This window comes from Silene latifolia, chromosome 9 (assembly GCF_048544455.1).
Source record: "Silene latifolia isolate original U9 population chromosome 9, ASM4854445v1, whole genome shotgun sequence".
Lineage (NCBI taxonomy): Eukaryota > Viridiplantae > Streptophyta > Magnoliopsida > Caryophyllales > Caryophyllaceae > Silene > Silene latifolia.
This window is the reverse complement of record NC_133534.1, coordinates 47,620,374-47,637,018: the sequence shown is the minus strand read 5'-3', so window position 1 is coordinate 47,637,018 and position 16,645 is coordinate 47,620,374. Positions and strand designations below refer to the sequence as shown.

At 38.2% G+C, this 16,645-nt stretch overlaps 1 protein-coding gene across 1 annotated transcript; it reads right to left on the bottom strand.

The window, feature by feature from the left end:
- Positions 1–7,188: 7,188 nt before the first annotated feature.
- Positions 7,189–7,727, bottom strand: LOC141601000 (uncharacterized). Its single transcript, XM_074421261.1, has 2 exons — positions 7,713–7,727; positions 7,189–7,665 (listed from the first exon to the last, which is right to left on the bottom strand). Exons 1-2 carry the CDS (start codon positions 7,725–7,727, stop codon positions 7,189–7,191), a joined length of 492 nt encoding a protein of 163 aa, XP_074277362.1.
- Positions 7,728–16,645: the final 8,918 nt, after the last annotated feature.

Sequence of the window (16,645 nt, the reverse complement as noted above, 5' to 3'; positions counted from 1 at the left end):
TCTCGGATTGCATGGCTTCGAGCCATAGCTTTGAGTCGGAACAGGCCATAGCACCTTTATAGGTAGCGGGTTCATTACTCTCTAGGAGCAAAACATCATTCTCCTCGACCATACCAATGTATCTGTCCGGAGGATTAGAGACTCTACCCGACCTCCTAGGTTCCTCAGGAATATTAACCGTGTCATCAGTTGGAGGAACAACTTCCTCCATCTGTTCCTCGGTTGTTGGTTCTGGAATCTCCGACAGCTCGAAGGTTCTATTACTTGTCTTGTTCTCGAGAAATTTTTTCTCTAAGAACGTCGCACTAGCCGCAGCAAAAACTCGATGTTCGGTAGGCGAATAGAAGTAATGACCAAACGTTCCTTTTGGATAACCTATAAAGTATGTCTTGACCGATCGCGGGCTGAGCTTATCCTCGTGTCTCCACTTGACATAAGCCTTGCAGCCCCAAACCCGAATAAAGGACAAGTTAGGGACCGTTCCCTTCCACATTTCATATGGAGTCTTATCGACAGCTTTAGTCGGACTTCGGTTAAGTATAAGAGCAGCTGACAAAAGAGCAAAACCCCATAATGAATTAGGTACTACCGTGTGACTCATCATGGATCGAACCATATCAAGTAAGATTCGATTTCTCCGTTCGGACACACCATTCAATTGAGGTGTTCCAGGTGGAGTTAACTGCAAAACGATTCCACAGTCTTTAAGGTGTTGATCAAACTCATTTGAAAGATATTCGCCTCCCCGATCTGAACGGAGTGCTTTAACCTTTCTACCCAGTTGGTTTTCAACTCTGTTCTGGTATTCCTTGAATTTCTCAAAGGACTCACTTTTATGCTTCATTAAGTAGACATATCCGTATCTACTCAAATCGTCTGTGAAAGTGATAAAATATCTATAGCCATCTCTAGCGGTAATTGACATAGGTCCACAAACATCAGTATGTATGAGTCCTAATAGGTCACTAGCGTGCATTCCAACACCTTTGAAGGAAATTCGAGTCATTTTGCCAATGAGACATGATTCACACGTGCCATATGTAGAAAAATCGAATGCGGGAATAGTCCCATTATCGACGAGTTTCTTTACACGTTTCTCATTTATGTGTCCCATTCGGCAATGCCATAGATAGGTTTGATCTTTGTCACCAACCTTAAATTTCTTATTATTCACGTGTAATATTTCCGTGGTTTGATCTAAGATGTAAATTCCATTCATGGAAACCGCTTTGCCATAAATCATTTCATTGAAAGAGAAAATATAGCTATTATCCTTTATTAAAAATGAAAATCCGTCTTTATCAAGTACGGAAACTGAAATAATGTTCTTAGACAAACTGAGTACATAGTAACAGTTATTTAAAAATAACTCAAAACCACTAGGGAGTTGGATTACTTATGTTCCCTTCGAGACAGCAGCAACTCTAGCTCCATTCCCGACTCGCAGGTCCACATCACCCTTTCCGAGAGGTGTGATGTTTCTTAGGCCCTGCAAATGATTACACAGATGAGAACCACAACCAGTATCAAGTACCCAAGTTCCGAAACTTGCATGGTTAATCTCAATCATATGAATATAAGATGACATACCAACAGGAACAACGCGGCCTGCTTTAATGTCCTCACGGTACACGGGACAGTTCCTCCTCCAATGTCCAGTCTTGTGACAATGGTGGCACTCAATGTCACCGCCCTTGCTCTTTGCCTTGCCCTGTGAGCCACTAGTCTCACCAGGCCCACTCTTACCGTTTCCCGGCTTCTTGAACTTTGGCTTACCTACAGTTAGGTCGCCTGGAGCTTTGCCCTTACCTTTACCCTTGTTGGAAATCGTGAGAACATCCTGCTTCATGCTCCCACTCAATTTCATATCCTTCTCGGTCTGTACGAGAAGTGAGTGTAGCTCATGAGGACTTTTCTTTAAGTCAATCATGTAGTAGTTTGCCCTGGAAAGGGCAAAACCATCATGAAGAGAATGAAGCATTCGGTCAATGACAATGCTCTCACCGATTTTGCAATCAAGTGCCTCCAATTTCTCGACATTCTCAATCATGTTAAGAATGTGTGGGCTAACCGGTTGGCCCTTTTGGAGTTTCGCATCAAAGAAGCGACAGGTATGCTCATAAGTAACGATTCTCGGTGCTTTTGAGAACTCGTTAGTGAGCGTGGTGAAAATCTTGTTTGCACCATGGGCAATGAAGCGTCTCTGCAAATTGGTTTCCATTGCAAAGATGAGTACGTTCTTTATCGCACCCGCTTCCATGACGAAATCACTATAAGCAAGTGACTCGTTAACTCCCGCATTGGGGCCTGAGTTTACCGGTATTGGCTCAGTTAAGTACTTGAGCTTACCGTCGCAATGGCAAATTCCGTAGTCTTTGCCTCCCGATCCGCAAAGTTGGACCCATCATTCTTCAGTCGTGTGAACTGATTCATGTTGTCCATAAAAATCTTAAGCCAGGACTCGCGTCCAAGTGTGGCACTCGGCATTGGGATTTCGTTATTTCCAGCCATTTGTTGTAACAGTATTATCAAAATAAATGAATTCTACAATGCGAAAAGAAGAATAAAAATAATAAGCATGTGTATCGTTTTGATTTTAAGTCTTAATGCAAAACTGTTATAAGCGAAGACTCAAGCATTTATACAATTGACCTCCCTCAAGAATTATATAAGTGATCCCAAGACTCAATTATCTGTAAATTGATAAGCCAACCTTTTGGCTAATTCTACTGTTAGAATTCTTGGTCGATAAATTTCTGTAAATTCTATCTTTAGTCCATCATAATCACGAGAAACTCTTCGGACTATAATGTTGAGATAAACTAAGTCAACACAAACTACTTATCCAACGTAGAAGGGGTCATATTATGCCTACCGACGAAGAAGAGATTCATAGTTGTTTGCCCTTATAAAGACTAATCTCAATTTCCGTTTTAGAGGAAGATCCCATCAACTTTATTTTAATTCATTTTAAGTGAACTAATATTTAGCATGCATGAATGAATAAACTAAGGTGATGGCTTAATAAACATGTGACATCTGTATGTCTATGAAAACTAACATACAATCTATATGAGTCAATTTTCATGCATTTTAGTAGGTGGTTTGGTTTTAGGCGGAATATGATGCATTAACTAACATGTAAATGAAAAGCAATAAGAACAGTAAAATGTAAAACAAAATAAAGTCCTAGTGTGGCTTATCTACCAAAATGAACATTAAATACAATTTTGGAATCCATCCTTGGACCCGAGAAGCTTGTCTTGATGTTCCATCTTGGTCCATGTAGCGGGAGTGAGCTCCAATCTCCATCTTTAGTCTTCTTTGAAATTACAATAAATAAATTACAAAATAAACCTATTTACATTCTAATTTCAAAACCCAAAAACTAAAGAAAAAATAAAGGAGATTCGAGATCTCAAAGTTACATTAAAAATTATGTTTCCTTCATTACGAAAACATAATTTAACTAAGGCCACACTAGGTATTACAATTTACAACCGATTGCAAAAAAAACGTAAATTAAACCATTCAACGATTCATTCAACAACAAAAAAAATGCATCAACTAAATAAATTAAACATGCAATACATAATTCCTTAATTATGTAGATTAATTTCCACACCACCTATTTAGTTGATCAAATTAAGTGACAATTTCTCAATTATTCACATTAATTTTAATCTTAATTCACATTAAACTTGTAATATGAATTTAATCCAACATTATTTTAAACTTCTTTAAAATAATTAGGTATCTTAAAATTGTGAACTTCTTCACAATAATTAATTGGCCAAAATCAAAACAAAAATTTCCCCTCTCTTTTTTTTTTTTTTTTTTTCTTTTTTGGTATTTCAGCAAAACCGAATCAAAACAATTTTTTTTATACGGTATTTCTGGAAAAAAAAAACGAAACACAAAAAAAACAGAACCCCCTTTTTTTTTTCTTATGTACACGGCTGAAAAAAAACAGCCCTATATTTTTCATTTCTGCAAAATGCCCTAAATTGCAAAAACATGATATTGATGAACAAAATCGTTTATTGTTGCTATTAACAAGATTGGCATATTCACCTTATAATTTAAACATGTAAATTTATGAAACATGTTTCTAAACAACAATTTAGAACCATTTATGCCAAAAACAATATAGCAAAAAAACAATTTATCATCAACAACTAGACGATTTCCATTTACATTATAATTTAATCTTCATTAAATCAAACATCTACAAATTCATCATATAATCATTTTAACTGATTAAAACAACAATATGAAAAATAAAAATGGAAATCAAAATATCAAAAACGAAAAAAAAAAATTTCGGCTGAAACGAAAAAAAATTTTCACGGCTAATAATTTTTGACAGCCGAAACCCTAATTTTTTTCGAAACCAATTTTTTGTTTACATCATTTATGAAAATCATCAATAAATAAAATTCGTGACCTTGGCTCTGATACCACTTGTGGGAATTATCTGTATGCTTCCCTTTAAATTTAAGGATTATAACGAATTTATTATGATGAATACGAGTCATAAAATAAATTGCATAAACAAACTCGTAGATGAATAAGAAATAACCTTCGGTCCTAGCTAATAAGTAGACCCGGCAAACAGATCGGGTCGTGTCGGGTTCGTGTTCGTGTCACATATAAACGGGTCACAAACCCTCCAACCCAAACCCGACCCAATTAAATATCGTGTCGTGTTCGTGTCGACCCAGTTACATAAATGGGTCATCAAGTTTCAACCCTAACCCGTTAATTTTGTGTCGGGTTCGTGTCGTGTTTTCGTGTCATGTCCATATTTGGAAAGTTTAATATATTTATGTGAAAGAGGACCCAAAAAAAATTGGATTACTTTAGTAAACAGGTCATTCGTGTCGGGTTCGTGTTTAAAGAGGTCAACCCAAACCCAACCCAATTAAATATCGTGTCGTGTTCGTGTCGACCCACTTACATAAATGGGTCATTAAGTCTCAACCCAAACCTGTTAATTTCGTGTCGGGTTCGTGTCGTGTTTTCGTGTCGTGTCATTGTTTGCCAGCTCTACTAATAAGGCCTATGAACAATATCGCAATGATATTCTCCTATCAGTTGCACCCAAGATGATATGAGATATGCCCTTGTTCTTTTGCTAGAATCGATCCCCCAAATTAACTGATTAATTTTAGGTTTTGTGTTTTTCTTTGATGAGAAGAGGCTAGGTCAAAAATTAGGTTAGAAAAATTCTCCTCTTAATCTCCCTTTAACCGTGTATGTGGGAGTGATTAGGGTAGTTTTTATTTTTTTAATTTTTCGGCCCATATATCCGAAAATAAGAGGATATATTTCTTCTTATTTTCGGTTTTAGCAACAACCACAAATCAGGATAAAATCCTCTTATTTTTGGTTATTCTAAAATTATATATAATGTGTACATTTTATTAATTGTCATATATGTTGTCCCATTTTAATAAGTCCATACATAACTGATTGTAGTCGATTTATTAAATCCGGCCTGACAACATATATTATAACAATCTCGTGTAAAATATACTTTAACTATAAATATCGCATATTTATAATTAGCTAATTAAATATAACCGATTACATTTAATTACGAATTAACATTTTAATTCGTCCAAGCTAACATTATATACATTAATTAAATATAACATATTATATTCAATTTACGAATTGACAGTTAATTCATCTTAGCTAATATTATTTAATCGGCATTAAATAATCGTCTCATCAACACATTGACTAACTGTTTAGTCATATAAGGCATCAATGTGATTATATTTCCATAATCACATCTCTCAAACACAACCTTTAGGTGTGACTTTTAGGGACCAGTTGATCACCGCCATCTGTATGATAATAACGTCAAACTTTCTAGCAAGCCAACCGTTATTAGGTAATTGTTAATCAACTGATAAAATACGAAGTATACCCTTGTGAACCTATAAGAGATTTATAAATGTTATCACACTAATTTGTGGAGGACACAAGCTCCAACATTCCCATCCTCCTCCTCCTGCGTTCAAACCAATATCCCTGATTCAAGTAGATATTGACCATTAATTGTTACGGGTTATATGCAGAGTGACGATTTGATTTTTATCATGTTGAATTTAACATCACAAAAAAGAAGTCATAATATCATTTAAACAAGATATTATATAATTATATAATACCATAACAAAAGTAATAACGAAATCAAATTGAAATAAACGGAAAAAATGGAAATCAGAGAAAATACCTTAGGATTTTCAATTAGAGCTGCTAGGTTTTGTTGAGATAGTTGAATTGAGGAGTAAGAAGAGAGAAACGGATGACAATAAGTAGTTAGTTTAGAACAATATACAAAGAATGAGAAAGAAAAAAGGTGTGGCTGTGAGTGACGGAGAAATGGAGGGATATGATCAAAGGGGGAAATCCAACGGCAGAGAGAGAACCTGGTTGTGCACTATTCATAGTTACAGTGCGCACACGTTCCCTCTTTTTAAAGGGTAAGGATTGTAATAACATATGGGTTGTACTTTTTCACATACGAACTTTAATCTTTCACATACGCTTTTTACAAATTTACCTTTATCATTTTTTCTTATCTCCCTCACTCACAATCAATTTCTTATGTCTTCCCTCCCGATCACCGATCTACCATCCTTTCGATCACCAACCAGACCCACTGCACAATGCCACCATCACTACCCTCCCTCTCAAACCCCCTTCCTTTTTACGTGGTTGCATAGACTACATAAGCAACTGAAAAACCGAAAAGTATTATTCGAACAAACAGTTTTTAGATAGATTGTCTCATAATTGAAATGAATGATACCTACATATGACATATACAGATATACTGCAACAAAAATGTGTAGCATATGAGGGCATATGTAGTATCATAAATCTTAGAAATGGCATAAAAAGGAACACTTTCCAATCTCTCCAAGCCTCAATCAAGCCTGGGTGCACATATATCACCGTAAATAATTGATGCCGACAATCACCCCCGCATACGAGCTTCATCATGAAGATCTCATGCTACCTTCATTAATTTATGGATTATGATTGATTGTTCATGTTCTTTTTTGGTGAAATGTGAATCATATATTATAATAAATATAGAGTTGAAGTACAATCTCACACCAAATACAAGCTATTGTGCATCCACTACAACCAACATAGAAACATTTAAGATTATGGGACGCCTAATTGCATAGAGTTTCTCCTAACTTGAATATCCTCCTTCACCATAGCAATGACCGCGCTAGGCCTAGGGAGTCTCTGCTCAAGCCTGCAAATATTTCGAGCATACCATAAATGGTACACCAGACCCACCATAGCTGAGAGAACCATCTGCTTCCTCAGTAGGGACCTGCACCGCCATTTGATTCCCCATTCTAGAATGCCATTCTGAGGTAGTTTTACACCCAACCAATCCTGTAAGGAAAGCCAACATTGAGCACTGAAAACATAGTCATACAACAGGTGCTGATGATCTTCTTGTTGAGCCAAACACATATCACACTTAGCATCAGTGATAATACCAAATCTAAGAAGTCTGTATTTGGTCATTAAGCGCTTCTGTATAGCTAACCATCCAATAATTGAGTACTTAGGGACATTATAGCGATTCCAGATCAGAGGAACCCAAGACACCTTGAGCTGTACACCCTGTAACCAACGATACCCACTAGAAACAAAATAAATACCCTGGTCACTTTGCCAAACTCCATTACTGAACCCAACACTCAAATGATCCTTAACCTGACAAATCTTTCTCCAAGTCCAGCTGAAACTAGTAGTTGGATGATAGGTGAGCCAATCCTGACCTTTTATATATATATATATATATATATATATATATATATATATATATATATATATATATGATTAACCCACTTAATCCATAATAGAGCTGATCGTCTGCGGGCTTGGGCCGGACGCGGGTCGGGCCTACCGTAATAAAAAGTATCCAGCGGGCCTATTTTTTATGTCTATGTCCGTTATAACGAGCCTGTTGAAGTTGTCCATACCCGCCCAATATAAGTTGGCGGGCTTGTTGATATAGTGTTTAAATGCACCAATTTTCCTTTCTATTTTCATGTTTTCCGACTCAATTTGAGTCGGTTTTACGTGTCTTGCATTGCATTTTGAGGCCCGATTCCCTAGTCTATGATTTCGTGCCCGTCTCGCAGAATTTGGAGCGGAAATGGAAGAATCGGACCAAGCAAGGCCTTCGGATAGACTAAGCATGAAGAAGGAGGAGGAATTGCTGAGAAGGTACTCCCAGCCGTTAGGCCGGCAGCCGGTCAGCCGGCTGGGACTACCTATACACTCAACATTTTGGTAGTTTTTGGTGGAAAGTTACAGTGAACTCCCAGCCGATGCTAGCACCGGCAGCGGGGCACCCGGCTAGGAGAACAAGAGGAAGGAAGAAATTAATTAAGTTACAGAGAACTCCCAGCCGGTGCTAGCACCGGCAGCCGGCCACCCGGCTGGGAGCACATGCCAATCAAAGAAGTCAAACGAGGAGAGGAAAAAGTCAAGATGCACTCCTAGCCGGTGGACCACCAAATGGCCACCCTATCAAGACACTGATGATTGATTTCAATAAATTTCTTCCAAACTCCCAGTAGGGCTAAGCACCTAAGAAAACACCCGCTGGAGTACTATTCCGCATTTTGAAGCCTCTTTGTAATTTTCACCCTAATTGTATGCAACCTATAAATACCTCATTCCTTAATCATTTTAGACACAATACCCTAGATTTCAGAATTCTCTAATATTATGCAATATTTAAGCGAGTACTAATCTTTTCTTAATTACTCCTTAATTACATACTAAATTAATATAGATCTACTTAGTTTTAATTGTTTACATTTGGTTATTGGGTTGTATTTTGGAGATATTGAAGAATTTCTTCCTTAATTCAATCAAAGTATCAATCTTTCCCTATTGTTGGTATAATTCTCTTCTTATTTACTTTGTTTAAATCAATAGTTTACATTTCAATTCCTTACTTTCATTGTTATAATCTATACCATGCTTTCCATTATGTTTAGTTGTCTTTCTCAAATTGTTTGCATTTACTCTTTGATTATGTGTGAGTAGTGACCCCCTAGGGTTTAGGGGGATTCTAAGTGGGATTATAATGGAATGATTGGGTGATGAATATGTGGGTTGTGGGTAAATTGTTTAGTCCCCCTATACATGCATATAAGGTGTTTGATGATTTGCTTGAATGAAAGTTCATGGCTTTCTTCACTATTTGCTTAAATCCTTTGTTTATGAAAGTTTATGGGGGATTTTGATAGCATGATTAGGGGAGATTGTATGCTTGATGATAGTTAGGTGCAATCTTTAGAAAGGCCAAGACTTTGTGCCAATTTCCTTGACTAAGCCTTACCCTTGACTCCTTCATTCATCCATATTGATTTTCACCCACTTAGATGAACCCGAAAACTCTAGACTTTAAATCGATTGTTTACACCTCTGGCTAAGTACTTATTTTAGTCTATCATTAGTTTAGAACCAATCTCCCTCTATTTCCCGACTAGACTTGACTCGCACTAAACTAAATAGAAACCCCCACCATCCTCGTGGTTCGACCCCGATTACTACTACTTTTTAATTGGGTTTATAAATATTGTTGATAGTAAGAGTTGACGGCTTTGATGAAACAGGTTCTGGCTGCTGCACTTGCTCAATTGATGTATTTGATTTGGAATGTTAGAAATCGTTGTAGAGTGGAGTCTGTAATCTCTCTCCCTGTTGTCCTTATAAAACAAGTGAAGGTGTAATACCCCGTATTTTGTTATTAATAATTTATGAAATTTAATAATTAGTTAAAAGCATTTCTAATCATAATTACAAATAAAACGTTGGTTGAATAATAAATTAAGTAAAGCAAGTCGGGAATTTATAATATAATATGGAAATAATAAATATATAAAGATAATAATTATATTGATACTAATAATAAGTTATGGCGATAATAAATTAGTAAAGATAAAATAAGAGAATCCTACTTGTGGTAATAATAATAATAATAATAATAATAATAATAATAATAATAATAATAATAATAATAATAATAATAATAATAATAATAATAATAATAATAATAATAATAATAATATAATTGTAATAGCAATTTCTATACTAATTAGAATAAGGTAAGTCATAATAGTTTCCTAATTGACCTCATATATGTAATAATAATAATAATAATAATAATAATAATAATAATAATAATAATAATAATAATATAATTGTAATAGCAATTTCTATACTAATTAGAATAAGGTAAGTCATAATAGTTTCCTAATTGACCTCGTATTCTCTAAATCTTACACTATAAATACCACCTCAAATCTGAGAAATAATTCACAAATTAAAAAGAACAAGCTTTAGGAGACGGAAGAGGAAGGAATTAACATAAACCAATTAATCAACTCGAGGTAATTATCCGTCTTAAATCAATTTATATTCGTTTCATGTGAGCATCTTTAAGACAACCGTATGACTTATATAGAGCACCATAGGACTCGGGAATTGAACCTATAGCGACATTGGACTGCCAAGTTTATAACCTGACCATTGTTGACCGTCATTGACCGTGGTAGGGTGGTTTTTAGGGCAGCTAAAGGTGGCTGGTCAGGGGGATTTACGGGTTTGGTTGTGGGTGATTAGAATGGGTAATTAAACCCCTAATTGACCTTGCCTTGACCTGGGTATAAAGGGGTTGTGACGGGGGAAGGTGGTCGGCCAAGTTGGTGGTGTCGGAATGGTGGCAGGTGGCGGTTTGTGGCGGTGGTGGCGAAAACAGGGGATTAACCCGTGTTTGGGCAGACGGTTTTTGAGGGGGTTTTTGGTGGTTGTAGGAGGTCTGGGTTGGGGTGGTTTTTGGTGGCTTTTGTCGAGGGTGGATGGGTGAGTTGATTGGTGGTTGTAGGTGGCGGTGAAGGTGGCGTTAGCTGGTGGTTAGAGGCGTGTTTTATGGGGTGTCAGGTGGGTGTTGCGGTTGGTGTCGTGAGATAGGGCGTGGGTTTGTGGGTTGTTGGTGGTGGTGTAGCTGGCGGTTAAGGGTGAGTTGGGTGCGTGGGGTTGCAGGCTAGGGGTGTCGAGGTTGGGTGGTGGCTGTGGTGGCTTGTGGTGTCGGGTTTGGTGGGTTTTAAGAGAGGTGTTGGTCATGGTTTCTAAACCATGTTAAGGTGGTATGTGTTTGTAGTGTGACGGGTTTTAATTATATAATTAGCTCGGGTGAGTCGGGTTCGTAGTTAAATCGGGTTTTAATTATCATAAACCTTTAATAATAAATAATTAATTTGAATAATTAAATAAAAGGAGTAAATAGATAAATAAATGATAAATAAGTTAGTAATTATAATTGTTGTAATTCTTATTATTATATAGGTGACGGAAATTGTGAAGAGTTTATAATCGGATTTGTTCGCTTTAATTATTGGATTGCGTAATTGGAGTGCTTGCTTGCCAGGTAGGGATAATCCTACTCAACTTGACTTTTAATTATCTATGTTTGGTATGGTGGATTACTTACGTTAAAGTGAATTGATCGTATGTGAATTGTGTTGGTTGATATAATCGTAATTGTTGGAAGGGAGATTCATATTGTATATGTTGGTTGATAATATCGTCAAGGTTGGAAGGGTGTCTTATGTTGGTATGTGTCGGTTATATTGATGAGGTGAATTGGATTGTATCGTTGATTGGTATGTGGTTATTATAAAAGTCGTAAACGATCGGTTATGCGTTGTTGAGGGAGTTTGTACATTGGGGTGTTGGTAATATGTACGTTGTGAGGGAGGGGTACTATTACATTTTGCGGTACGTTGTTAAGGGAGGGGTACCAAAGTAATGTGAGCACGTTGTTAAGGGAGTTGTGCTAAGTAAAGAAAAAGGATGGGCACGTTGTCAGGGGGTTGTGCAATGAAAGTGAATTGAATTGGATTGATAATTGTATGTTCTTGTTGTTTAGTTTTATTCCTACTCAACCTCGCGGTTGACTGTGTATTCGTGAACACCTGCGGTGAACCGTTTTATGGGGAGCAGATTTGACAGGTACCAAAGATTAGCTGACTTGGGAGCTTATGGGAATGCGTGAGGACTTGGACAACCTACCTAGAAGTCTAGACCACATAGAATGTTTTATCACTTTATTTATTTCCATTTAATGAGATGTATTTATTTTTATATTAAGTTTTAGTTGATTAAAATTGTAAAACATATGTAATCATTAAAGTTTTTATTTAAAGTACTTTGGTGAGTTGGACTTTGTTATCTACTACCTCGGGAAACCGAGATGGTAACAGTCCTATTTATTTGGGAATGTCTAGCTAAAGGCTCCTAAATAAATGGGGGTGTTACAGAAGGAGACATTACAAATGAGAATAAGAGGAAGTTTAGTAATAGTTAGGCATAGATGTACTGAGGATTGGCTAAGTAGTGTTGGTCTGAGTTGTACTTAGCTAGAGAAGTGTTGTCTCGAGCTCACAAATATAAGTTGGGCTTTATTAATATATAACCTTACCTTTCCCAAAAAAGAAAGAGTTGACGGCTTTATATACTAAATTCATCTTACTCATCAAATGACGCCATTGACGGGGATGGCGTTAGGTTATATTTAGTTTATTAAGAGTTTTAGCTTTAGTTTTAGCTTAATTGTTTGTTTGCTTGAGTAGTTGTTTGTTCCCGTGTAGAGTGCGTAATTTCTGTCTTTCCCTAATGTGTAAAAACACTAGGAAACTAACGGTTCACCAAGTTGCATGCCTAGGAGAAATCACCACGCCTTGCTTTTCAATCCCGACCCCGAGAGGCTCTTTCGGACCTTAAGGAATAGGACCCTAGCAAGAGTTCGAAATTCTCCTCCACCAACTTTTGACCAAACAACTTGACCCACCCATCACACTATTGAAACACCAACCTTTCTCCAACCAACCATCACAATTGAGAGCCCTATAGAAAATCCCTTTCATAATTTTCCACTTCCAAGTCCACCTTAATACCACCCCCTCAAATACCAAACCCACCACCACCAATGGCGTTACGAGATCACAATCGCCCCAACCACAATGATTCTTGCAATCCAATTAATTTGGCACCTTGAATCCCAACAACTTCGAGATGCACCCCGCCCAAGTGGGGTTGATTGAAAAAGATTTGTTTGGGGGACACATTGAAGAGGATGCTCATGGCCACTTACGAAAATTCAAGAGGAAGGTTTCCATGATGAAGAAAAACGGGGTATCCGAAGATACTTTGAGGATGATGTTGTTCCCGTTCTCCTTAACGGGTAAAGCGGACCGTTGGTTGAACATTCACCCTCTGGACACCTTCACCACATGGGATGCCTTAGCCAAGGCGTTCATGGCAAAGTATTATCCCTCATCGAAGACCGCCATGCTACGCAATGAAATTCATACCTTTCAACAAGACGAGGGAGAATCTTTGGGTGAGGCATGGGATAGGTATCAAGACCTCATTGCAAGTTGCCCTCACCACGGGATTCCCGAGTGGTACGTCACCCAAACATTATTCCAAACTTTGCTACCTAGAACCAAAGAAATGGTGAATGCCTCCGCGGGAGGGGAATTCGACCATTTGAATGATGAAGAGGGGACGGCGTTGATCAAGAAAATGGTGGACTCGGAGGCCAACTATGGCTCTAGAGGAAATATTCTTAGGAGGAATGGCAAATATCCCAAGGAGAACTCCTCTAGTTCTACTGCCGAGACAAATGCTAAGCTCGACCTCCTCACAAAACAACTTGAAAAACTACAAAGAAACCAAGTTCACCAAGCCACCACCTCACATGGTCCACCTATGGAAGAAGTGGTTCAAGCTTCAAGTTGCGAGCTTTGTGGAGGGAGTGGTCATACTTTTGACATGTGTGGCAACAACTACAATGGAGGGCATAAGGAAAATGTCCAGGATGTCAATGCTTTTCAAAGCTATAACAACAGTATAAGACCACCGCGACCACCCTACAACAATCCTAATGTCTATAACCCAAACACCAACTTCTATCATCCGGGTTTGAGAAATCACCCAAACTTTAGCTACAAGAGTACCAATGTTCAAAACCCACAACATCTTCAACCCCAAGCCCCAAATAATCCACCCGGGTTCTCTCAACCTAGAGGTGGATATGAAAACCCAAGAAACACCAATCAAAACTTTGGCAACCAACCTCAAGGTTACCAAGATTTTAGAGGCAATCAAAACAACCAAGGGTTCTATCAAGGGAACCAAGTGAATCAAGCTAATCAAGGATTTGGGCAAGGGTATGCTCAAGGGTTTCAAGATCAAAGTCAAGGACCTAAATTCAACCACAATGGCCCTAGAGGAAATTACCAAGGGGGACAAGACACCAACACTCGGAATGACTATGGGTTTCCTTTGCCCATAGCCAACCAACCTTATCAAGAACCACAAGGTGACTGTTTTGGGTGTATTTTACGCAAGGCGAAATCAGGTCAGGATAGAGTCGTGTGCGGTTAACTAGCTCTAAATGGTCCGTTGGTCAGGTCGTCAGAGTTAAAATATAAAGCTGTAAGTATAATAACAACAATAATAATGAGACAAGGAATTTTGTACGTGGAAAACCCTTAAATGGGAAAAAACCACGGGCACCAAGCCAGGAGAGGATTTCACTATGTAATTGGGATAATAATTATATGATAACGACAATGTTTATATTTCTCTAAGTATTGTGTATGTGGATGTATGCTTCTTCTTGTGGGTTGCAATTGTCTTCAAATTATTCCTTATATAAGCTTCACTTGAACGACTGCCTGATGCTAGAATTAATGCGGATTATTCTCCATAATTGTCCATAATAATTGTCAATATTTCTCCCTTAATTACTGCATTTACTGCGAGATCTTTTCATTCAATGCTGCGCATATATTCCGTTTATAATATGAGCTTCTGGTCTGATATCGTCCTGATATTTTGACCGTTGTCCTCTCCATGGCCTGGCGCCTGTCTTCATGTGTCCTGATACCCTGATAGCCTAATAGTCAGGTCAAGATGAGATACTGATCAGGGACGTCTGCGGATTTCCAGGCCTAACAGTGACCCCTCTCAAAATGAACTTATGAAGTTGATAAAGAACATGCAAATGCAACATAGCCAAGACATGGCTAATTTCATGAAGGCTACTCAACAAGAAAATGCCAATCAACGATTTGCCTACCAAAAAGAAATGAGGGAATTGGAGGCTCGGTTGGCTTCTCATGCTCTTTCTAACCCTCTAAGACCGCCCGGTGGTTTGTTATCCCAAGGGCAAAGCTCCAAGGATGCCTCCACTAGCCATTAAGCTCATGTGGTAGTTTTGAGAAGCGGGATAGAGCTTGAAGATCCCTCCAAGCACCTTGAGGTGGAAGTTGACTCGGATCCCAAGAGGAAGCGCGTGGAAATTAATGGTGGAAGGGAAAGCCCACCAATGACATCATCGGCTCGGATGAGTGAAGCTAAGAAAGGGAAGATAACATGTGGAGAACCTTCAAGTGAGAAAACACAAGTGGAGAGGGATATCGATGGTTTGGTTGAGGATTTACCTTATGAAGAAGAAAGAGGTGAATATGCTACCGAGGAAGTTGTCCTACAACCCTCTACTAAGTTGTCCAGGCCTAACAAATGCCCCTTATCTCCTTATTTTCAGTCTGTCAGGATGAAAAAATGAGGAGATAACCTTATTCTCAGAAAGATTACCCAACGGTTAAGTTATGCCTAGTCAGTTCTTGTAACGGCTATTTTACTGCAGTTTATGATGCGTGTAGGCTTTACTGCAACTTCCTTAATGATTATCCATCTCTTTTGCGGTTGAAACTCTAATTTACTCCACTATAAATACCCGCTTGCTTCATTGAGTTAAACTTCATCAAAGTAATATTTCTTATTCCCCCCTTAATAATATTTTCTCTCTGGTTTCCTTAATTCCCAATTCTTCAATCTTCAATTAATCTTCATAATTCTTTCAACAATGGCCCCAAAAAAGAAGTCTACCAGGACAGCGACTCCTGCAACCCCTCCTTCCTAGAATCCAGAGGGAACTTCTTCTGAGAATTTGCCTTCTTCTTCTGCTGTTCAACCTTCCACGATCAGCAAGCCGAGTGATTCTCCGTTGGAGATGATCTCAATATTTCTTGGTGACTTCCAATTCAAGCCTACGAAGGCTTTGAATGAGGATCAGTCTCTTGCAAATCGTTTGAAGCCTGAGTTTGAGAAGGTGTTGAAGGATAAGGGGATCATCCCAGCTGATGCTGAAGTTTGGATCCCTGAGAATTCTCCTATCAGGGTCGACTGGGCTTGTCCTGGTTGGTTCTGCATTCATGACTGGGCTTTCAGGGCAGGTTGTAGGCTTCCTTTTTCTCCTCTTATGGTTGAGGTTATCAAGGAGATTGGTTTTCCATCTTATCAGCTGATGCCTATGGTGTGGAAGGTTGTGTGTTCCGTTGAGTATCTCTGTAAAAAGCACAATATTTCTTTTTCCCTTGACGATCTTAAGGCTTGTTATGCTGTCAAAACCAATAGTCCTGGCCGTATAAGTTTTAAGGTCAGAGCTTCTACTACTCCTCTTTTGAGCAATCTGGATAGCGGCCATGATAAAGGCTGGGCTGCTGGGTAC